This window comes from Perna viridis, chromosome 7 (assembly GCF_037379345.1).
Source record: "Perna viridis isolate PV_CMFRI_1.1 ecotype Kerala chromosome 7, ASM3737934v1, whole genome shotgun sequence".
In the NCBI taxonomy this organism is placed as follows: domain Eukaryota; kingdom Metazoa; phylum Mollusca; class Bivalvia; order Mytilida; family Mytilidae; genus Perna; species Perna viridis.
In genome coordinates, this window is record NC_142451.1 from 1,790,757 (window position 1) to 1,816,626 (window position 25,870).

Consider the following 25,870-nt stretch of genomic DNA (forward strand, 5'->3'; position numbering starts at 1 on the left):
AAAGCACCAACACCATATTTAGCGAAAAACAGCTGTGGTTGTTAAGATGGTTTAAATATTTTAAAAGAGATGCTTTTAACAGTTGAGCCTCCTTAATTTCTCCTAAATTCAACTTTTTTCAGCTAAAATAATATGTTGCTTGCTTTTGGAACCTTGATGATCTTAAAGTAGTTGTCTAGAAGCTGTTTTGACAGTTGAAATTCCAAGTAAACCATATTGATCAATATATTGCCATTTTGACACCTCAGGATATTGCAATCCAATCAAATTTAATTAAATAATTACCACTTACAGTACTTTGAGAAAATGACACCTTGAAAAAAATGAGGTTCGACAAGGGGTAGTCCAGTGCGCCTTGGGACCACACTCTGGACCTTCCACTGAGACTTGTATATGCATGATTAGTAATTCATTCATCTTTGTCTATGACATTTTTATATAATATTATATTGTTTTTGCCGTACCTATAGTTTGTAGATATTTTATTTTATTATTACCGGGTATATTATTCTATATTTACTTGTGCAGAGTTAGAGTTACTGTGTCAAAGAAATCTATTTTATCAGTCTTTGCTAGAAGGACAAGAAAAAAACTTGATGCTTCATTGGAAAGCTTTTTGTTGTTTTTTTTTTTAATCATTCTAGTCAAGTCAATTTGCTTTCTAGTTCTAAAACCATTCTTCTTTTTATTCAGTTTCTTAGTAGATCTTTTTAAATCTGCTGATTCCTTCAAAAATTATGTTAGCTGTGTGGGCATTCTGATTTACATATTCTGTCTTTAGATGATTTAGATTATTGAACCAAGGTATTGCTGGAGATAAAGCTCATTTACTGTGATGTGCTCATTTACCCTGATGTGCTAATTTACTGTTATGTGCTCATCCTAATGCTTCAAATTTTATATGGATTTAGGCAATTCCTAGATTTTTAGAATCTGTATTATGCAACTATTTGGTGCTTGTGTTATGGCTAGAAAGTCATATTTAGTGTGAAACAGTTCTACTACTTTTGATAAGAGCAAGCAGCTAACCTTAATCTTGAAGGGGACTTAATCATAGTCACTTTTAAGTGATCAAAAAAGCACTCAGTTTGGTCAATGTCTACTCAAAAACTGAAAACACAATCTTCATTTACATGGACATTCTACTAATAAATGTTCTATTTAGAACAGCAGGAAATATTTGACCTGTACATGTACTTTTTCAAGAATTTAGAGCATGTTTAATTAAATGTTGGACCAAAACCTGTTCTTTAATCCAACACTAAGCTTGGAGATTTATATGAATATAATAAATCTTCAGGAGTTTAAAAAAAACATGTTATGCTCCTGAAGAAACATATGCAATTATTTCTGAATTTCAAAAATCTTATTCTGTTAAGGTTTTAACCATAAAGTCTAGTTTTGTAGCAACAATTTATATCTAATTTATAATGGACCATTTTCTAATGGCGTTCAGAATTTCAATTGGCCATTCTTAAACATTTTTGTTAAAAAAATGTGATTGTAGTGGGACATTTCATTTGGAATGAGATAAATGATGGATGGTTCCCTGTAATTAAATCACTGCAGTACTCCAAAGGCCGTATTAGAAAAAAAAACAGGAAAATATAAATAACATTTAAGTAGCACTCCAGCTAAGGATCATGCAAAATGTGATTCATGGGTAAAAAGCCTACATATTTTTATTTTTGATATTTTGAAAATTGTGGATTTTTTTTAAATGTCATTGTTAACAGAAATTAACATGTGGTTTTTCATATAACCCGTGCTCTTAGGAGATAAAAATTGTATAGAAGGCACTGTAGATTTCAAAATTAAGGGAGATAACTCTGTAAATGACGCTTAAATACAATAGAATGTACTGGATTTTCAATGTTGATTATCTCCTAAGAGCAGGTAGATTTGAATGAATAATTACACATTTCATAGTACCGACCATTAAAACAACTGAATTATAAAAATAAAAATATGTAGCCTTTTTTAGGGTGTATCACATTTTTCAGATTTTGCATGATTCTTACAAAGACAGCTACTTAAGTTTTAATGTATACTTCATATGCGTGTACTGACTGTTAGGGAGGAAATTTGTGATGATAAAAATTATTGTACCTGTAAAACTATTGTACCTGTAAAATGGCACAAATGAAAGAAATGGAAGAAAAAAATGGCAACACTGAAATGCACAAAACAAAAAGGTTAATTGTCCCTGCAACAATTGGTAATCTTTAATAATTAACTTACATTTGATTTTTATGTGGGAGGGATAGGAAATAAAAAAGTCAGGTTTGAAATTTTCAGGAAATAAAAAAGCTGGACAGTTCATGAAAAGGCAGGACCTATATTTCCTCAACATATGGGGACATAATGAAAATTTTTGCTAGCCCCCCCCCCATAAAAATCAAACAGTTTCTCTCAAATGATTTCTGACCTGTACACAATGGGTTCAAAAGCATTCTCCATTAAAAAGATAACTTTTTAACTAAAAAAATTAAAGTGGAAACAGAGAATGTGTCAAAGAGACAACAACCTGACAAACAGTAGTAAAAAAAACAAAATGCAGTCAATGAACTTTCATGAATGGCAAAAAATTAAGATACTGATCATTCTGGTAAAGGGGTACCAGACTAATGACTATTCATGTACTCTAGAAATAAGGATAACCAAATGATATTTCAAAGGCTAGAGGTTCCTGACAGTGACAGTAGATTCATCAAAGTTTAACTACATGTAATATTATAGTTTAATGGGTTCAATCCTCCACTACCTCTTGCAAATGTGCACAAACTCAAATAAAAAATTGTTGGAGTTCAATGTTAAAATAAGGAACATAACAAACATCAAATAAAACAATAAACATTTGTTTTACTTTGTATACATACATATCTTTATAATTCCTTGATCCAGCCAGTTTGTATAATCCTTTTACATCTCCTATATCAGTTAAGATGAACTTTCTCATGAATATTTTTAAAAATATTATTAAAAAATGACCAGAAAACCCACTTGACTTCACTGTTTCATCATCAATACTTTAAGTCACTGTCACATTTTTGTCACTGTCACAAAATGAGAAAATGAAAGAAATCTGTAATAAGATTTGTTGTAAAACTGATTCAATCAACTCATTTGATCTTTTAGTATGCACTTTGCAATAAAATGTTACTTGAGTTTGTAGATTAAAGTACAATTTCTAAATTTAATGATTTGTCCATCATAAAGTGTTGACAATGGAGATTTTTTATTTTATACTTTACTGCAGTTTATGATTACTTAGTAATTTACAGGTAGTTGTGAAGTGTTCATTTCATTTAACTTTTATTGTAAAGAAGTATTTTTATGATAGGATCTGTCTTGTTGATAATTTTTTTTATTGAAGTGAGGTCAATAAAGAGACCTGTTTCCATCAATCATGGTGTTACTGACGTACACTTTCTAGTTTTGTCTTTGTCCCCTGCTACTACATGAAAACACCAGTGTCTGTCTTCCAGTCACACATGTGGACGCAACTCCTTGGAAACTGCCTGACAGATTTTGTTCAAGTTTTGTAGGAATATTAATCCCCATTTCTAGTTGACCATATTATTGCCCTGCCAATTTCCAGGAGTTACAGGTCTTCTGCATTTCAACTTTTTTTGTGGCAGGGGACGTATGGCTACTACTTGCTTGTTTAGTTTTGACAATTTCTTTTTTTTTTAACATCCAGTGATTCAATAATAAGTTCATGTGTTACGTTTTACAAGATGTGATTTGTATTTGATATATAAAAAAACACCCTTAAATTTTTTTCCAAAGAAGTTGTCTGTCATTTCTAAAAAAAAAAAGAACATAGAGGTCCATTCAATAGTTAAATATAAAAATGTTGAGTTGAATGAATTTTTGAAATTGGCAAATTCTACCTACTTAGAATGCAAATTTTGAATTTCTTTTCAAAATTTTTTACAAATATATTGCCTTCAAATGGAAAGTTTGGGAAGATTTTAGAGTTATATGTTAATATTTGCATCCTTGAATCATATCTGAAACTGGTTTAATTTATGTATGGAGCTCATTCTGATAATTAGATGGATTTTTTATTGAAATAAGTTATATGTTACTTACATGTTGATTTATTGTACTTGTGAGTGTAATCATTGTGTCCATACAGCATTGGTTGACTGGTTGTGACAGATGTCATCCTCATGGTAGGACAGGATGTTGTTCATTTTATGGTTTCAATCTTTGAATTGAAAGATTCTGATGCATTGTTATTTTCTGTTGAAGAACAGACTATGTATCATTTCAGATTCAGTGTATGTTGACCATTCTGGAGCTACTCTTTATAGTAAAAGTCAGTTGGAAGCTTTTCAAAGAGAGTTGCTTAGCAACTTGTATGGCAACCCTCACAGCAGAAGTCAGAGCAGTCGCCTAGCAACAGACTCAGTCGACCAAATAAGATACAGGTTTTCATGAATATGGCTTTCTATTTTGTCAACATTCTTCCTGTAAATCTGGAATATCTGTTGATTACATCACTTCAGTATATTTTTAGATTTTGCCCTTGTAAATTTGATGAAAGGGGAGATAATTAACCTAAAATCCATTTGGAAATACAATATATTACTCATTTTACCCCATTAGAACATTTTTTCTCATTACAAGAGTAGTAAATCACATGCTATTGCATATTCCTGAAGAACTGCTGTGGGAAATCATTCATATTTAATGTACTCATTACCGTTTCTCATTTATTTTGTAGAATTTTGGCTCATTTCAACACAACAAGTACAGAATACTCAGTAATATTTACCTCAGGTTGTACAGGGGCTCTCAAATTGGTGGCAGAATGCTTTGATTTTAGTGATGATATTGATATTGAACCACTGAACAGTTATCAGAAAAGGAATGATGAAAGAGTTACAACCCTTGAGAAAGACAAATTATTGACCAGCATCGATCAGCCTAGTATGAACCGTAATTTAGATGAATCTGAGAGAAATCATTATGATACCTGGGGATGTAAACTAAAAGCTACTGAACAAGGATGTGAGCTTCAAAGTAAAATGAAGGTCAAGTCTGGTTGTTATGCATACTTGTTGGATAATCATACCTCAGTTCAGGGAATAAGAGAGGTTGTCAAAAGTAGAGTCAAATATATGATATGTGTTGAGGAAGATAGTAAAGAAAACTTTAAACTCCATTATTTACCTGGAAAACTCCTAAATGAATGTGATGAGAAAGGTCAAGGTAACAGTTATACAGAATTCTCCTTGTTTGCATATCCAGCTCAGTCAAACTTCAATGGTAGAAAATATCCTTTGCATTGGATTGATAAGATACACCAAGGTCAAATGTCATTCCAGTGGTCAACACCAGGGAGATGGCTTGTTCTTTTAGATGCTGCTTCTTATGTTAGTACCAGTGACCTTGACCTTGACCAGTACAAACCAGATTTTATAACATTATCATTTTATAAGATGTTTGGCTTTCCTACTGGCATTGGTAAGAATAATTAATGTAGTGAAACCTAATGGTACACCTAGATACAAATATATAGTTCATGGCAGAGATTCCTCATACTTTGTAAGAAATAATTCAAAATCATCTTCAAAATATATATATAATCGACAACATATTTGTCCAGTGTGGTGGACTTGTTTTTCAACAAACGGTCGGCATTCCAATGGGAACAAATTGTGTCCTTTACTTGCTGACCTATTCCTTCACTCTTATGAGGCTGACTTTATAGCTGATCTGATCAGAAAGAAAGAATATTGTTTGGCTAGATCCTTCAATCTCAGTTTTCCGCTATATAGATGATGTATTATCTTTAAACAATCCTAATTTCGGGGATTTGATACATCACATCTACCCAAAAGAACTTGAGATAAAGGACACTACAGACACTGTGAAGTCAGCCTCACATCTTGACCTACACTTAGAAATCGATGGTAAAGGAAAACTATTGACCAAACTGTATGACAAACGTGATGACTTTTCATTCAGAATTGTCAACTTTCCTTTCATCTGTGGCAACATCCCTTCGGCTCCTGCATATGGAATGTTCATATCACAACTCATACGTTATGCCAGAGCTTGCTGAAACTACGCAGACTTGTATCGTGCTAGAACTCTAACAAATAGGCTTCTGGAACAGGGTTATGTTGCTACAAGATTGAAGTCATCACTACAGAAGTTTTATGGTCGTCATCATGAACTCATGGATTGTTATGGTGTATCCATCAGCACCATGAAAACTGATTTATTCAACGGGTCATAGTTTTCCTTTCCTCGTTTGTCTACCCCGGTCATGACTTTTTATGAGCAACTCGACGGGTGTTACTATAAAAGCAGAGGACACTTACCCTACCGGTGCACCTGGTCCATGCTCCCAGTTTTTAGTGGAGTCCGAGTTGCTCATTTGCTTTTGTTACTTTGTATGTATGATTTTAGTTACTTTATGTTCTTTGTTGTGTATGTCTGTTTTCCATGTCTGGTGTTTGTCCCTGGATTACATTCTTTTGATTACCACTATAACCTTGGTTTCCTTGATTACTCTAACACATTTGTATCTTTAGACACTGTCAAAGTGATGTGACATATACCTGGATCTAAAATTTTCCCTTACTTATATAATGTAGCATCATTAAGACAGTTATCAGAATTCACAAATCCCCAGAAGCAGACAAATGTTTTGTTAAGAGCTTCTAATACTGAAGCATAGAACCCTAATATAGCCCTGCCACTATTGTTTTTGGCTGAATTTGACATAATACGGTGAATGTTGGGTGGACAGGGAAATTGTTTTTGTAACACTTTTCTCAGCAACTACTTATCGCAGCCTCTTGATATTTGGTATCCAGCATCAGGTACAAATCCGGTATCATAGGCTTCAATTTCAGGCCTATCTGGCATCTAATTCCTGTTACTCTACTATACTTTTCTCAGCAACTACTAATTACAGCCTCTTAATATTTGGTATTCTCCATCAGGTAAAAGTCTCATAATTTCAAGCCTGTTGGACTACCACTTTCTGTTTCACATAATTAGGTATTTCTGTCTTTGTCTTTGTGCAGTAATTTATTTGATTTTTCTAGGATCAGATCTACTGAAAATTGTGTAGTGCTGGAGTCCATAAGGTCCATAATCAATCAATTCAAGGATTAATCATAACAAAAACTTTGCTTACCTTTAGTGCAGGGGCTGGTAGAGTCCATGTGTAGATCAGTCCTACCAAAATTTGTGCTCACCTCTAGTGCAGGTCTGTATGGGTCAATACATAGATCAGCCATACCAAAATCTGTGCTTACCTGTAGTGCAGGAACTGTGAAGTTCAATGCATGGATCAGTCATTTAAAAAAACTGCTCACCTGTAGTGCAGGAGCTGATATTACCCATGCATGCATCAGGTATTACAAAAACTTTGCTCACCTGTAGTGCTGGAGCTGATATTACCCATGCATGCATCATTCATTACAGAAACTGTGCTCACCTGAAATGCAGGAGCTGATAGGATCCCTGCATGCATCAGACACACCAAAACCTGAGATAAATCTTAAGCTAAATTAGTCATAAGTTTTGACATCATGATACTTTGATATATTATGATGTCGTAACTTACTAATAATTTTATTTTTGATATTTGTGAAAAGGACTGCTGGAGCTGATAGGGTCCATGCATGGATCAGTCCTACCAAAGATTGTGCTCACCTATAGTGTAAGAGCTGATGGGATCCATGCATTAATCAGTCCTCAGCAACTCGGCTGGTGTTTCTAGAAAAGCAGAGGACGCTTACCCTACCGGTGCACCTGGTCCATGCTCCTAATTTTTGGTGGAGTCCGAGTTGCTCATTTACTTTTGTTACTTTGTATGTATGATTTTAGTTACTTTATGTTCTTTGTGTGTATGTCTTTTTTCCATGTCTGGTCTTTGTTCCTGGAATACATTCTCTTGATTACCACTATAACCTTGGTTTCCTTGATTACTCTTTCCTACCAAAGATTGTGCTCACTTGTAGCGTAATTGCTGATGTAATCCATGCATGGATCAATCCTACCAAAGATTGTGCTCACTTGTAGCGTAAGAACTGATGTGATCCATGCATGGATCAGTCCTACCAAAGATTGTGCCCACATGTAGTGTACGAGGGGACATTTGTTCTCCTTTGGTTTGTTGCTATCATATGTTAGATGGTTACAAATTCCCCACTGAATGTCAGCCTAATTGATAGAAGGATGCCATTGAAAGAAAATAAAAACCTGTTCACCAGAAAATGCACCACAACAATCATTCATTGATATGTATCCTGGGACATGTATATGTTTATGGAGGATTGGTAGAAACGAGCAGCTCATTGAAAAAGTTGCTTATTTATTGTGTTGCCTCAGTGTCATAAAACATATCTTCAATGAGCGGGGGCATAATCTGTCTATCCTTGACACTAAGATGTTTCTAGGGTAGTCTTAGTGGAGACATTTGATCTATTTTAATCAACTACTGAATTAATAACAACCAACAGTTGAAGTTGTATCACATTCTTGGAGCAACCATTTTTAGGCACCAATGCCTTGTAACTCATTAACCTTACTTCAGGTTTATAGTTTTATGATTTAATATTTCATTCCTTACATAATTCTGAAATATATTCAGAGTACTTTGACCTCAGAAATTTTGATGATGCCAAAAAGTAATTATTTGATTATTTTGTAGTTTCCCAGGTGTAATACATTGTAAACTGTCAGAACTGATTTAGGCTCTGATTGATCTGCCAATACACAGAGTTATGCAATACACAAATTATAGACAACATTAATTACAAAAATGTTTATCTTCTTGAGGAAGTTTCAAAATTGATGAAGTAAATATTTCATGTGATATTTATTACAGAATTTGCTACTATGAAAGCCTTGCAGTTATATCTGTTATATGATTCTTGTATTTGTTCACTGATTGTTTCCTAGAAATTTCTTTTGAAAATATGTTGTTAGCATGACTGCCTTAGTGGTCTTAGAGAAGCATGCTCACCTTGAGTGTAGGAAGTCGTTGGTTGGATCCCATGTTGGGTCATACCAAAGACTTTAAAATTGGTAGTTCTTTGTCAAACATGATATTTGAGGGGATAGAGTGAAGACTTGTTTGCTCAGAGTCAGAATAATATGTCTGAGTGGGGTGGCATGTCTACCTGTGGGCTGTAGCTTCTGTGAGCTAGCACAATGAAAATCTGGCTTAGCATGTCAGATCAGTACATAGCAAATTCTGTTCAAATGGCCAATTGTTCTCTCCCTGAAATGCGTGAAATATCTGCCTTAGGATGTTAAACCATAATCTATCAAATAATCAATCAATCAATCAATCAATCAATCAATCAATCAATCAATCAGTTAATCAATCAAAACAAACATGTTGTGATATAATTAATTTTTCAGAGAAATGTTACTCAGCCATTTTGAGGAAATGTTCTTCTCAGTTTAAAAAAAAACAGTGTCTTAAAAATGTTGTGCTTTCATATTTAATTGTTCTAAGAAAGACAACTTTCATGCTAGTTTTATTCTAATATTGTAGGTGCTTTATTGGTGAGAAACAGATCTGCATTAGCTCTGAAGAAGAATTATTTTGGTGGTGGGACAGTTGAAGTTAGCTCCCCTACAGAACTCTATCATGTACATCATCCCAATATAGCAGAAAGGTAAATACTATTTATATATCAGGTATTTAGAATCCAGGTGATATATAGATGTCTTGTCTAGAAAAGTTCTTGATATGATCGGGTTGAGGTATATTGTAGTAGTTTCCTATCCATCTGTCTGTACATGGTTGGGTTTTCCATAAAACATCTGTTATTCAACTTTATTTTAAATTGAGTTTTAGAGTGGACTGATTATTTTGAAGTATAGCTACACTTGCTTATCATAGTTTTAGGAATGATGGTTCATTGGTTGAGAATGTAATCTACTTGGAACTTAAGTTTATAAACAATTTTGGAAACATAATGATTTCTACTGTACTGTATATTAGGAGAGAGGTATTTACCACTACAAATACTTTCTCTATTATTGAAAGGCAGGTGTCCTCTCTTCTAGTTCCTGTTTGTAATTTTGTAAATGATTCTTGCTTAAGAAGAATGATTTAATGTTCTTTGTTTTGGTGAATCAGGAGGTCATGATAAGGTTTCAGAACACTAGGCAGCAGGGCTAATGTTTTTTTTTCTCCAAGAAAGAGATCGTTCCAAGTGTAATCTGTCATGCACAGACAGTTGAGTGAATGGAAATCGGTAATGTAATTTGTTTACTGGTTCACTGTTTCAATATCCCCTCTAGTCTGATAGAAAAACTAAATCATTTTATCAACATGGCCAGTCCTGATTTGACTCCTATTATTGTTTCACTATATTTTCCATTTCTTTCAATTTACGACTTGCTCTAGTTATAATTAAATTGCAAAAAATATAATATGATATAGGCATCTTGATTGACACTGCGTTATCATTGATAACAGTTTAATTATCTCCCCTTTCAGAATTACTAAAGGCAAATGGTTGGAGGAAATGAAAGCCATTACTACTTAACATCTTTGAATTTAAGTAGGAAATATAGCTGCCGTTCCATAATAGTAATGTTCATTGTGAAATGTGTATGTTACTGAATTTGACGACTGTGTCACGGTTCTAGGCGACAAACAACTAAATTGTTTGGATCAATATGGTTGTTTGTTCTTTTTTGAAAAATCAATGATTCAATTGTTTAAAGAAGTTGTTAGGGAAATTGACAATTAAATTAATTTTCTAGCAGCCACATAATTTCTTAACAGGAAAATTAAAACAAAAATAAGCTCTTTACAAATTACCAGACTTGTTTACTGATTAGACTGGAACCTTGTCAAATACCCTCGGTTTATGCCATTGTTATAAACCAGATTTCAGTAATTATTAATGTATTATTAGCATTGTTGTTAATTTTATATGACCACACTTTTCAAAACTTTTATCATTTCATAATGTATATGTACATGTAAATTACATGTATGGTGCTCATTCTCTTTGCATCCACATTGTCAAAAAAGATTTTATATAAGATCAGTTTTTCATTTTTTAAAATTATTGAATGTTGTAATACTTTTTAGAATAGCAAAGTATGACTATAATACTTTTTTACTGCCACATCTAAGTACATGTAGTCCTTTTAAATATTTACGGATTGCATTTTCAAAGCCCAACATTGTGGTTGGCAGTAAACCATGCTCTTTGAAACTGAAACTATTTTCACTTCAGTTAGTACATTTGTACGTGATTTGAGTTGAATTTTATCAAATAAGTTAAATTTTTGAATATGAAGTCTACTGCTGTCTGTCTCTGGAGTGGAACAGTAAACCAGACTGTGGGGTCAGACAGTTACTTCATAATATCTTAGTCAAAGTCAAAAATATGAAACAGACTATTGATTGACATTAATTGTTATATTTGATAAGAAATTGGAGTGATGATTTTGTAATTTGAATTTAAAGTTGAAATTCTGTTATATATAGGGGAAATTTTAGGAAAAGCTGCACTGAGATGTATTTTAACTTACTTTAAACATATTAATTTATGCGGTTTTACTAATTTACTGATTAAATTAGGGAATGTGGTGGTTGTTTGTTAGACGATCATTACATCATTCCCTTGTTTAAAGGTTTTCTAATTAGAAAATGATTCAAATATTGAAATTAATCTTATAGATTAAGAGAATTTTCAGATGAAAGTATTCAGTTTCTTTTTCTCAGATGTTAATGTTATCATTGTAAGTAGCCAAGTCTTAAACAAAAAAATTAATTTCATTTGTATCTTCTTTGTAAAAACAACTGATAGAAACATTATCAGTTAGAAATATTGGATTTAAATTAATTTTGGTTTATATTTGGTTTATTATATACTGAAATAAGTTGCTCAGGTTAAAAGTTTACCATATTCATATTTTATGTTGACAATATCATAACATCAGCCACATTATGCATTTATTTGCATTTTTATTTTTAACTTGTTTATCAATCATATTTGCAATAATCACCATTAGGAAGAAACAGGTTTACCCAGATGGTCACAGTCATCAAGGTTTCAGAAAATTGGTTTCAAGATAAACTTTCATTACTAAATTGAAATTCAATATTTAATTCAGAGAAATTCAATACTGGATTTTAAAAAAAAAGTTATTATCAAATGTGGGACTTCATGTTTCAGGTCTATCTTTATTCTGTAAGTAGGAGTTTGCCTATGGAAGTTTGTTGCACTTAGCCAGGTATTTTCTTTTCCATCTTCATGTAAGAACGATAAAGGCAAACTAATATACAGGAATGTACTATTTATGTACATGAACATCCCTCTTTATGGATTTTTACATCATAAAAATCTAATTAAACTTTTTTAGCCTGAGTAATATTTGCTGATTAAATTTTTCTGTAGATCCTCTCAGTTTTTCTCACCTTGAAGGCTTCTTTTCATATTGGATCGTAATGACTTTCAGTTCTATAAATAGCATAACCAAGGGACAACGTCTTCATTTGTAATTGATTGTTAAAATGTCATTAAGCTTCATACAAATGGCTATTAACAGTGAATATCTGTGAGATATTCAAATTTTGCACTGATTAAATTTTCAGGAAGCAAATAACTAAGAAATTTTAATTGGTACAGCTTTTGAAGTGATAATGTGAATGCATAAATTAAGACCAGTAGATAAAGATACTGTTAGGTAAAAATGTATCCACAACTTACAATATAGATCTATACTGGAACTAAGTCATAAAAAGTTGTATTGGTACCATGGTATAAAATTGACATATTCTTATTGGCACCATGGTACAAGTTAAGCAAAGTATTGTATACACCATAGTGATAGGAGGCAAACTAAGTAGCACCATGGTAAAAAAAAGTTGGCAAACTTCAATTGGAGTCATGGTAAAGGTAAGCTTATTATTAATGACACAAGAACAAAATTAGGCAAACTCTTATTGATATCATAGCAAGGTAGGGCAAACTCTCATAGGCATCATGGTAAAGTAGAGTAAACTCTCGTTGACATCATGGTAAAGTAGGGCAAACTCTTATTGACATTATTGTAAAGTAGGGCAAACTGTTATTGGCATCTTGGTAAAGTAGGGCAAACTCTTATAGGCATTATGGTAAAGTAGGGCAAACTCTTATTGGCATCATGGTAAAGTAGGGCAAACTCTTATTGGCATCATGGTAAAGTAGGGCAAACTCTTATTGACACAATGGTCAAAAAGGTATGCACACTCCTCTGGCACCATAGTATAAATAGGCTTTTTTCTTATTGACACCATTAAAAGTAGGCGAACTTTATACATAATTTTTTTTGTCATTGTTTTGTTTAAGTGCCCATCTTCCCGTGGCATTAATTAAAGGAGTGTACATAACATTTATCTTCCTTTTCAACAGCAGCGTATTATTTTAATTCCATTTCTCAGATGGTAATGCATTGTTTATTGTCCCATTTTTCTATTTTTGTATATCATGTACATAATAAAACTGTTCATTGCATTTTCTCAGTTGCGAATGAACATTTGACATGACAAAAAATATTTTCTCTACGGTAATTATCCACATATTTTAAATTTGGCATTACTGGTGTGAGTTTACATACAAATATCCCTCTATGATTCTTACCTTTCCAGTTGATGTCATGTTAAAAGTGTTTTAACCAATGCTATGTACAGAATATCAGAAATTTTGAGGTTGAGATAGAAAATATCACAGTGAGCCTGATAGAGCGAGATGTCATGTTCTGTTTATCTGCAATGTCATAATGAGCCTGATAGAGCGAGATGTCATGTTCTGTTTATCTGCAATGTCACAGTTTATGAGTTGTCAATTGAAATTACTGATACTCTTTAGAATCATGGTAGTACCCTGAGATAAAAAATATGGCATTAAGAACAATATAGAAATGATAAAGCTGCTGATAGTAGACATTATCTACTTTATGCCTTATCTTTAGATAGAATAGTTAATGAAATATATCAGTTATCTTGATGTAGACAAAGAGGATATTGCTATTTAACACCTCCTTTTTGGAGTTGAGGAGATGATCTCATCCTAGTGACTATTATGTATCATTCAGGTTAAGTGGTATGCAAAAACTGATAAAGGATGATTCATTTACATTAAATAGAATAAGCTAAAATTTCCATCTTTGTATCTGTAAGTCTAATATAAACATTGCTTTGTAAAATATAAAAAATAAATGATTGTGGGTTTACATCATTTTATAGATTTGAAATAAAGTAAAAAAAAATCTAATACAGATTTGATATATTAATACCAATAATATACATTTCCTCCCTTTAAAGCATTCATAAACATATGAACTGCACTAAGATTGCATTGGATTGTGGAAGTTTTCTAGCTATTTTTACGAACAACAGAGTTGTTGATTCATCCTGTGCATGAAGTTTAATTGGAACTATACTTTAATGGTATTGCTGTTAGCTGGCAATGATGCATCCTTGATGCTTTTTCCATACCAAGAAACAAAGAAATTGGAAAGTTCATTTAGGTTATTAGATTAAACCATGAGAATTCAGACTAATTTGTATCATGCAATGCACTTAAATCTTATTTACTTTATGTTGTAATGTAACTTTTATAATTTTTTCTTTTCTGAGTATGGTTGTACGGTGTGGATTAGGGAATTGTTTGGGAATGTCAGTTAGTGATGGGTAGGGGAGTTATGTGGGAATGTCAGTTGTTAGGTAGGGGAGTTATGTGGAAATGTGGGTTGTTGATGGGTATGGGAGTTATGTGGGAATGCCAGTTACTGATGGGTAGGGGTTACTTTAGGAATGCCAGTTATTGGTGGGTTAGGGAGTAATTTGGAAATGCAAGTTCTTGATGGGTTAGGGAGTTTCTTGTGAATGTCAGTTGTTGGTGGGTTAGGTAGTTGATGATAGGTTGCAGTTGTTTGGAAATGGCAGTTGTTGGTAGGTTAAGGTTGCTTGGAAATGGCAGTTGTTGGTAGGTTGCAGTTATTTAGAAATGGTAGTTGTTGGTAGGTTGCAGTTGTTTGGAAATGGCAGTTATTGGTAGGTTAAGGTTGTTTGAAAATGGCAGTTGTTGGTAAGTTGCAGTTGTTGGTAGGTTGCAGTTGTTTGGAAATGGCAGTTGTTGGTAGGTTGCACTGGCTTCGAAATGGCAGTTGTTGGTAGGTTAATTTGCTTGGAAATGGCAGTTGTTGGTAGGTTGCGGTTATTTGGAAATGGTAGTTGTTGGTAGGTTGCAGTTGTTTGGAAATGGCAGTTATTGGTAGGTTAAGGTTGTTTGGAAATGGCAGTTGTTGGTAAGTTGCAGTTGTTGGTAGGTTGCAGTTGTTTGGAAATGGCAGTTGTTGGTAGGTTGCACTTGCTTGGAAATGGCAGTTGTTGGTAAGTTGCAGTTGTTTGGAAATGCAGTTGTTGGTAGGTTAAGGTTGCTTGGAAATGGCAATTATCTGTAGGTTGCAGTTGTTTGGAAATGGCAATTGTTGGTAGGTTAAGGTTGCATGGAAATGGCTGTTGTTGGTAGGTTAAGGTTGCTTGGAAATGGCAATTATTTGTAGGTTGCAGTTGTTTGGAAATGGCAGTTGTTGGTAGGTTAAGGTTGCATGGAAATGGCAGTTGTTGGTAGGTTAAGGTTGCTTGGAAATGGCAATTATTGGTAGGTTGCAGTTGTTTGGAAATGGCAGTTGTTGGTAGGTTAAGGTTGCTTGGAAATGGCAATTATTGGTAGGTTGCAGTTGTTTGGAAATGGCAGTTGTTGGTAGGTTAAGGTTACCTGGAAATGGCAGTTGTTGGTAAGTTAAGGTTGCATGGAAATGGCAGTTGTTGGTAGGTTAAGGTTGCTTGGAAATGGCAATTATTGGTAGGTTGCAGTTGTATGGAAATGGCAGTTGTTGGTAGGTTAAGGTTGCTTGGAAATTGCAGTTGTTGGTAGATTAAGGTTGTTTGGAAATGGCAGTTTGGTTAAGGTTGCTTGTAAATGGCAGTTGTTGGTAGGTTAGATTTATTTGGGAATGGCAGTTGTTGGTAGATTAAGGTTATATGGGAATGATAGTTTTGGGTAGGTTGTAGTTAAGGTTGTTTGGGAATGGCAGTTGTGGGTAGGTTAAAGTTGTTTGAAAATGGCACTTGTTGGTAGATTTAAGGTTGTTTAGGAGTGGCAGTTGTTGGTAGGTTGATAAACTTCAAAACCATGAATTCAAGAATCCTCTGACTTTCTTCCCTAATCCACGAAAATTGGCATCCAGGAATTAAAGTATTTTCACAGTAGTAGGTTGCAGTTGTTTGGGAATGGCAATTATTGGTAGGCTAAAATTGTTTAGGAATGGCAGTTATTGGTAGATCAATGATGTATTGGAATGACAGTTGTTGGTAGGTTTAGGTTGTTTGGAAATGGCAGTTGTTGGTAGTTTGAGGATGTTTAGAAATGGCAGATGTTGATGTATGAGGAAGCTGTTTAGTAAGAAATGAGGTTGTCTGTGGGCTGGAAGTTACAGGTAGGACAGTTTTGTGAGGTAGGGAGGTGATACACTTCAACGTGAGTGGTTTATATAACAATAAATTTGTCTGTTCATCCCTTTAACTATTGCACCATAAATTAACCCAGACACATCACTGCTTTTCTAAGCAAAACTTGCCTCAAGTCTTCTATAGATTTTAAAACATATTGTTCTCAGGAATGGCTGCAGAAGTAACATTCTATTTGATAGCATTGATTAAATTTAGCAAATTTATAAATTTTGGGTTTTTTTTATTTATGGTGGAAAAACCATTGATAGAATTACAATTTTGAAAAGTACATGAGAATTTCAGTGGTGAAGTCTATCCATAGAATGATGGTATTAAGTTCATAAGATTTTCTTGATGAGATGAAAGACAAGTACATCTAAATGGCTTCTTTAATCATTGAAAACCGTTGAATGTGAAAGCTTACCCAAAATAATTGCTTCACATTAATTAAAGTGTAATTAAGTAAATAAACCCATTGGAAAAATCTTATCCTCTTTCAGTAAATGGCTGTTTTATTGAGCTGATGTAATCTATTTGAATTCAGAAAGGAAATGGTAAATTCAAATTAATTTTTTTTTATAATTTCAATCACTACTATTTAATTTCCTCTGCCTTAATGTTATATAATATTTGCATGTCCTGGCTTGAAACATAGTGATGGCTTTAAACAATCCTGAAATGTCTTAAAATGACTGACAAGAAACAAGCTAGAAAGTTACCAGTAATTTTAACTTGTGAATTGTCTTTCCCAATAAATAGAATAAAATAACACAGGACTTTGGGCTTAGAAATGATTGAATAATGTTTGAAAAAGTATTTTATGATTCTTTCTGGAAATGTGTTGATAACACATTTGATGGTTTCTATTCACGAAGGAATAACAAATGGTTACGAGGGCCCGGAAATGGACTGTTGTGTACGGAAACCTCTCATTATCTTTACATTCATATAAATTGTTTTATTTTATTTCTTGGGAAATCAATTGACATTAAATTCTCTTGTTGTAATTTGCTGTTTGTAATCTGATCATAACATAATGTAAATTGTAACCTTTCCTAGTATTTTATTGTTTGGGACAAGAATGTTCTGTAGATTTATTGTTAAAACTTGTTATTTTTATCAAACAATGCTTCCATTAGGTGAAACAAAAGTTTCATAATAGAATGTAGAAAATTGCTTTTTGTCAGGACTACCGTCATTAGATTTCATAACTTCCATGCCAACAGTAACTAAGGGATCATAACTATGATGGTGAAGCCCCATGGGCGAGGCTTCCGACTACAATCTATCTAGACCCGCAGAGTTTAGTTTTCTAAATATATTTAAATTGAAACTTTGTATTAGAATTGAAATCAGGAAAAATTTGTACTTATTATAAAAAAAAGGTTTGGGAGTAATTGATGATCAAAATGATTAATTATCATAAATAAATTATACTTCATATTATAATGACAATGAAATGTTGTTTTTTTATGTTGTCATGAGTCTGACTGAACCCAAGCTTGCTTCTTATTTAGTAACAAAAATTCTGGCTGTTTGATTGAGCCACATGATTGTCTGTCCCTCTCTACCAGTTTTTCATCAAACATAATAATTGGTTATATAGATTTATATTTATAAAACAAATAATTATGAGTTAAAAGGTCAAATTGTTCAGATACTGGTATGCACCTGTATGAGTTTCTGATTTTTAGGTTATGTGAATATTTAATGGGTGGTGAGTAAATTTTACTTGTTTATAGTTTGAAGTTTGAGTTACCAATTCACCACTCCTCCTTTTCATAGCTATAGGCCTAGTATACTTTTGATTTAGGTAGTGAGAAAGAAAGAGTATAAGTTATATATTTAATGGTGTACAGGTTTCCTCATCATTCTTGAAGATCCATGGGTGGCCTTGAGCTAACTTTTTTATCTTGGTGGGGTTGTTATTTCTTTAACATATTCGCCATATCCTTTCTCGTTATTTATATATAGCTTGTTAGAAAAAAAATTATTTTATTTTTATAGGTTTATTAGCTCACCTTTCTATTGCCATCCGTTAACAATTTTTCTTGATTAATTAGAACTTAACTTGGTATGACTGTTCTTAAGGATATTCTGCTTAGAACTGCTATGGGGATTTTTGATCTTTTGAATAAAATGGTCACCATTTCTAAAAATGGAACATAGGAGTCAGACAGAAGTTTGTTTTTTTTTATTATTATTTTTTATTTCTTTTTATCAATTGATATAGCAGTCGCCAGAGCCTTTAGATATGTAAAGCCTGTTAGCATCTGAAATTATCTTACACCACTGCAGGAAAATAGTCTTGCATACCCCATTAAGGTTCAAATGCAGATAGTAAGGTCTATTTTATCACTATTTCTATTATATCATATTTAATTCTATGCTAGTTATGCCAATAAACAAACCCAATAAACAACTTTTACTGAAAACTAAATATGATGATTAATTTGGTTGGTTTAACAATGATCCAATTAAAAATAGGTGACCTCTAACCTCAACAGTACCTGTTTATTTCTATGCATTTATCCGAATAAACCAATCATCCATTATATTATGATCAATATGTTGATATATTTAAGTTGCCTAAAAATGCAATATTCTTAGTAAAGCTTTTGATGTTTAGCTAGAAATGAAAACCCTTCGAGATTAGAAATAGTCATCATTCATAGAAATGAAAAAGAGCAATGCTGAGTGCCAGTTATCTTCAGATATTTCATGTTGGCGGATCCATATATTTACAAAAAGGGGGCAGTGGTTCCGATCAAGAAACTTATATAAAGGAAGAGGTTCCAGGCAGGGACTACACTCCCTGTTGTCCCAGGCTACTAATATTTTCCGCTCATTTTTTGATCAACTTTTGTATCATGTATTTTTATTATGGTTACCGCCTCATGACATTGGAAGCCCAGATATGACAAATAAAAATGAAACTTTGCTTATAGACAGTGGCATAGGAATTTCGATAATGCATTTCTCAGGAATGGTATGAAGTCTGTGGTCTGGTGATATTGCTTTTTGTAATAATAGTTCTATTTAGCTATTTGGCCATGTGTTATAATGATAGCACTGTAGGTGCTTCGGGGCCTTAAAAGTGCATAGTGTTTCCTGCACCAGACATAATTGTTGAAACTTTATTATACTAAGACTTTGGTGATTATATTTATGTATGTATCTCTGGAACTAGGTGCCCAGAAACTAAGTGCTTTTACATGACACACAGGTGTCTATGCGATAACTTGTAGGACTTGAGCTATATAGCTTATCAACTGAGAAGTGTAGCTAGTTTCGAGGGACATGTATCTGAGAGTATGCTTTATTTCAATGATTGTGGCTTAAATTTGAATATTTTGACAGAAAGTTCCGATCCAGAGTTCATCTTTAAATTGAATTTTGACTTGAAATTTTAGAAACTGGGAAAGACCAACTAGTAGTTTGTAGTTCAATTATGCAGTATGTGGGATGTTTTGTGTTAATTCATCTGTGTTCCATGTAAATCAACATGGAACCTGAATGTTTTGTAAACTGGCGCACTGCATGCTACGATGCATCACAAATTTTGTTGTGTTTGTATTAATTGTCCTTCGTAACAAGAATGGTAAATTTAAAAATAAATCAAAGAGTTCAATATTAGTCATTTACAACAATAAGCTTGTGTTTAGATAAGTTTGAATTTGATCCCCATACTTTCCTTTTATCCCATATTTTTGCAATTTGATGATTGTTTGAGGCTTAAAATTCAAATGATCGATATAAATTGGTTCAGTACATGAGTACTTTGATTTAATATTATAGTCAGGGTTTTACAACATCCTCCTACATCACTACCTGACTAGAGTGTAATGAGGTTTTGTAAACATGAAAATATTCCTCACTATATTATATTAATTTGAAAGGCTTCACTTATCAGGCTTAGCCACTCTCACATGCTCAAGAGACAATCATTCCATGATACATACATTTCAATTTACAATTTGATATAAAAAAAGAAGAAATTCTGTCTTGTATTTTAAAGTCTTATAAACACATTTTTAGTGAATATCTGAAATATTTCAAATGGGGGCCCATAACTCCTCAATTTTATGTAAAACATACATTTTTCTGGGCAATAAAATGTTCAATGTGATAGTAATGTCGAATTCTTTGCTTTAAACCAGTTTTTTTTCCAATTTGCATTTGAATATGTACTTTTTTCCAATGAATAACAAAAGATTAAATTTGATATCTGCCACAGGAACACAGAAAAAGGAAGTAGTATATATTCAGTAAAAATATTTCATGCAATTAATCAGCTCAGTAATATTCTATTATTTCTGCAAATAAAATTAAGATCTAGACTTCATACCAACTCATGATTTGAGGGACTCCTTTTTGGCCTTAAAAGATATTTAGTAATAAATTTGCTTTTGGGGAAATTATTTCTTGCAATATTGTTTCTGGAAGCATTAAAACTTGTTAAGTATTTTCATTTTAGCACACTTGTAAGTCAAATTCTCCATCCTATCAATAATATTTTACCTTTTATAAACAGGAAGTGAAGAGCAGTGATTTTAACCAAGTAAAATTGGCAGGAAAATTCAAATTGATAAAAGTGTCTAGTTTTTGAAAATCTTGTGTTAAGGAAACTGTTTTCTTAAGCTGATATTGGTTTTATTTAAGTATAATTGTTATGTAAGATAAATACTCTGTTAATAAAGCTTTTTAATGTAAATGCTCATTAACTTTTGGATAGATTTAAAGATGGGGGAAAAAGTGAAATGGAATAAAATTTGTAAATGTGTGTGAAGTTGGTTCAGTAGTATAGATTGACTTTCTGTATTAAAAGACAGTCCTTAATGGTATTTAAAATGTAATGTATGATCTCAATTTTATTTAACGTCATATGATCTTTGAAATTTTGTTCATTCTACAATGTTCACAAGAATCAAAAACTGCCAGTGCTATCAGCACTTTGATTTTCATAACAAAATCAGAATAGAATTTTCTTAGTTAAATTTGAAAATCTTCTAAGACATTTGAGGTGAGTAAGCAGTCAAAAACAGATGTTCTATAGTCTCTGTGCTCTGATTACAAAAAGACTACAAATTGGAATCTTTTATATGAATCTTGTGCAAAAACATATTTGTAGGTACAACTCGATGTAACAACTTGTATTGGTAAATGACAAGAAAAGCATTACTACAACACTTCTTATTCAGTACAAAATATTTTTTTCCAATTTGGAATTTCAGTATGTAATTCGCTTTCCCATTTCAAAAATTTCACATTGAGGAGATAACTTTGTATCTTCACTAAATGACGATAAATATATCTAATACATATACATTTATTATTAACAAGCAGTTTCAAAAATGAACAAAGTTCTTGCCATATCCAAAACCATAGGTTTGGCAAAAATCGGAAAGGGTTAAAGTGTTCAGTATGATGAGATCTATCAGTGGTTAAGTTGTGTAAACCATGTTGGAGTTATTGCCCTTTTTCAATATGTTTTGGCTAATTTTAATATTACAACTTTTAAAAATCTTTTCCTCAAAAACTTCTTGACAAATTTGATCCAAACTTGGTATGAATAATCCTTGGGGTATTCTGAATAGAAGTAATGTGGGAATTTTTGATCTGTTGAAAAAACTTTGGCGCCATTTATGGCTATGCCCAGTTTGGACAGGATAAAATAGTCCAGCATGATGAGCTCTATCAGTGTTCCAATTTTTGTGTAAATCTGTTACTGGTAAGCCTTGTTGGAGTTATTGCCCTTTTTCGACATTTTTTTCACTATTTGTAATGTTATTTCTATTAAAAATCTTCTCATCTTATGCTACCAGACCAATTAGAACCGAACTTGGAATGAGTGTTCCTTTGTGTGTTCTGCATAGAATTGATGTGGGGATTTCTGATCCGTAGAAAAACATTGCCACCATTTCTAAAAATAGAACATAAAAGTCTGAGAGAAGTTTTTTGCATATATCTCCAAAACTGTTATGTTCAGCAAAATTCTGAATAGAGAAAATGTTCAGCATGATGAGATCTGTTAATGGTAAAATTTTCATATAAATTTATGTAGCCATGTTGGAGTTATTGCCCTTCTTCGACATCCTTTTGCTATTGTGAATGTTATTACTTTAAAAAATTTTCTCTTCAGAAACTACTGGACAAAATTAAATGAAAATTGATATGATTGTTCCCTAAGTATGAGCATTAGGAATTTTTATCCAAGAAAAAACATGGTTGCTTTTACAAAAATAGAATGTTGCTTACGGAACCAGGTGAGCGATTCAGGCTCTTTAGAGCCTTTAGTTCTTAAAGGTCTGAGTAATTATGTAATGAACACTCATTATGATATCAGTTTATATAATCTTTAGATTATCAGGTGTAAATATCATATATTCATCATGTTTATAATCATAGATCTGTCTTGTTTCATGATGTTTAATTTCTTAAGAGATGATAACATACTTTAAATCTCCTTTACATGTTTTTTTTTATTTGCATGTACTATTACATAAAGCAGGTTAGAGTGCAAAATAATCAAATAATCCAAAGCCTCCCTCCTGCTAAAAAGTTTGATTGGTTATATAGAAAAGCTGGGAATCATGGGAGCATCACCCTTTCTCAGTAGATAGGCCAGTTTCCCCATTTTGGAATTTCTGGATTTGCCACTGGTAACTTGAACTCTTGTCCATTTGCCTCAAAACTTAAAAAAAAAAAATATGAAGTCTGAGGAAAGTTTTTTCTCTGTGAAATCATGAAATCCCAGGACTTCAATTGAATTACCATGACAGTTAATAAAATTCTCAGACCTAAAGTTTGTTTAATTTTGTTTGCGCCCATGCACATTATTCTGAACCTTTGTGTAATTGATATTTTTAGCAGTACATGTATTTTTAAAAATATCCACATTTTTCACTAAAATAAAAAAAAAGGCATCACATTAATGTCAGTATTGACAGCAACACATTTCTTGGATCCCAGGTACCTTTCTGTGTAAGAATAAGGCAGTGGGTGTCATTTTTCTCAATTTGGTCCTTTTTGCCATAAATATTTTCAATACATCTAGAAAACAATGGAAAAGGTATCAAAATTGTTCCTGAACATCAGTGATGTAGATGTGTTTTTCCTGCTTTTGTAGGGAATTTTTACCAGCCATTTTTCAACCGTGCATTTTGACTAAATTTAACCTATCAATATCTTAAAATGGCGAACTTGACAAACTTATTTAAGATTATTTCTGGAGGTTATGAAGCATCAAAACTTTGATAAATGCAATTAAATTTCTGTGTTTTTTTTAAATTTTATTTGCCACACCTGATACATATTTGGCCTGATTCTTAGACAGAGTAGTACTTATAATAGAGTGAAGCTTACCTTCAATATGTGATGAGAAACACATTTTTCTTACAAAAATTGAAACAAATAAATGGACATTAGATGCTGGTTTATCATTTACAGGTCGTCACAACATGTAAAGATATTTCAATTTTGCAGCAGCGCTAAGCTTGTCGTAAAAGGCGACTAAATAGTGCTCAGAAACCTGGCCAGGGGCTAGGCGTTCTGCCCACAGAGCAACTGGGATGTGTGCCCCAGGTGGTGGAATGGGGTATCCCTGGCATGTTACATGCTGGGGTTGTCAGGCTATAATACGGAAAACCTGACCGCAAACCATAGTGGTGCACCGTGTTGGGAAAGATGCCACGTTCCTCGCACGTTAAAGAACCCTGCTGTGGTATTCGATAGGAGTAGGAACCTTTGCGCTTCGCCACAGGAGGCTAAATTGCCCGACCTTACCCATCCCTCCCTTTTGCTAGTGGCAATCAAAATTTGTCGACCCTACTGTCCTTGTGTCCCATCTCGTTTTTCATTTCATCATTTCATGTTCATTTTATCATCCGTTTCATGTTCATCGTCTGAATATAGCTGAAATATTGCTGCTCGGACGTTAAACCCCAACAGTCAATCAATCAATCAATTTTGTAGCTCACTTAAACGAAAGGTACAAGTAAGCTAATACCATCACTTTTTGTCTGTTGTTTGTCAGCTCTAAACTCTGAATATTTTGCTCAACTTCATGAAAATTGCATCACTGATTTTGACCAAACTTGATTCAAATGGTATATGGGATAGCCAGTTTGGGTTTCTTTGAAGCAATTCTTACATTTTATGTGCCATAAGCAGGACTGTAAAAGACAAAAATTTTGAAAGAACAAAGAGGAACAATGTTAAAAAAAGTAAAGGAAATTGTGTGAAGTTTGGTTGAGACTTGATAGACCATTCAATGAAATGTGTCAGGACTGATATAAGTTTAATATGTTGATTCATGTTTTTTTTTCAGATTTGAAGATGGAACAGTACCATTTCTAGATATTATTGCTTTAAGACATGGATTTGATGCCTTGGAAAACTTAGGAGGTACTTTACATTGCTTACAATATACATGGCAACTTTTCATTTTGATAGGAATTAACAATCATCGTCAGGAAAACCATTTACCTTCTAATATAAACCACTAATAGTTGAACATTTGCTGAACTTTGAAAATTGAAAAGAAAGTACATTTGTATTATCCAAACAGTGTGAAGTATAATGTAACCAAAAAATTCAAAAAGTCAATGATTTTTACATGAAAAATAATGCTAATTAGCTCATTTGGGCTCTATTTACATGCCATGTTTCGTTACATTCTGTTCAATGTCTGTCTGGTAACAGTTTTATACCATTTGATTTTTAGGAATTTATTCACCCTCCTCTCCTCATCCTTTCATAACTCTGTTCTTCCTTCCAAATATTGTTGCAATAATCTTGGCTTCCAATGGATGGATTGACTTCAAACTGCTATTAAGGGGTTTTTTAACGTCCTTGACTACCCTGTCGGGTCTCGCACGGACTTCAAATTTGGTGTGAGGCTTTATAGAAGTGGAGCATATGTTGTAAGCAATTTTGGGTGGTGTCACATATCAGTGAGTGGGGGTATACCTAGCATGACTATCTTTTTTAGTGATACCTCCTTAAGATCTGCAATTAATCATAATTGTTACATGTACTATAAAAAAAATTTATCATTTAAATGATATTAAACATAGAATGCCCATGTTTTGATACATAGCAAACAAATTGAGAACATTTATAAAGTATACTTTTTCAGGTGGTATGAAGTCTATTTCCAGTCGTAGTTTCAAAGTTGCCAAATATTTTTACAACAGTCTGGTAGGACTTCGCCATAGCAATGACCAACCAGTAGCTGAGATATATTGTCATGGGAATTTTTCTAGTCAATCAACACAAGGTCCTATTGTGAACTTTAACCTTAAACGAGTGAATGGCACTTATATTGGTTTTGCTGAGGTAAAGTCAAGCTTCTTGAAA

The 25,870-nt window shown here is 33.0% G+C and overlaps 1 protein-coding gene across 5 annotated transcripts in view; it reads left to right on the forward strand.

Annotated features, from left to right (window-relative positions):
* The window catches only part of LOC148610908 (molybdenum cofactor sulfurase-like), a 40,279-nt gene that overhangs the window by 2,985 nt on the left and 11,424 nt on the right, over window positions 1-25,870 (forward strand). For 4 of the 5 annotated variants that reach the window (XR_015924010.1, XR_015924011.1, XM_088590799.1 and 1 more), the window contains exons 2-7: window positions 4,283-4,439; window positions 4,736-5,478; window positions 7,172-7,237; window positions 9,539-9,662; window positions 24,840-24,916; window positions 25,650-25,849. Coding sequence is in view for 3 of the 5 variants with exons in the window: in XM_088590799.1 (XP_088446925.1) it covers window positions 4,283-4,439; window positions 4,736-5,478; window positions 7,172-7,237; window positions 9,539-9,662; window positions 24,840-24,916; window positions 25,650-25,849 (1,367 nt within the window). In the remaining 2 variants the exon portion in view is untranslated. The remainder of the gene's footprint in view (window positions 1-4,282; window positions 4,440-4,735; window positions 5,479-7,171; window positions 7,238-9,538; window positions 9,663-24,839; window positions 24,917-25,649; window positions 25,850-25,870) is intronic. The other variant, XM_088590800.1, reaches the window with a different exon arrangement.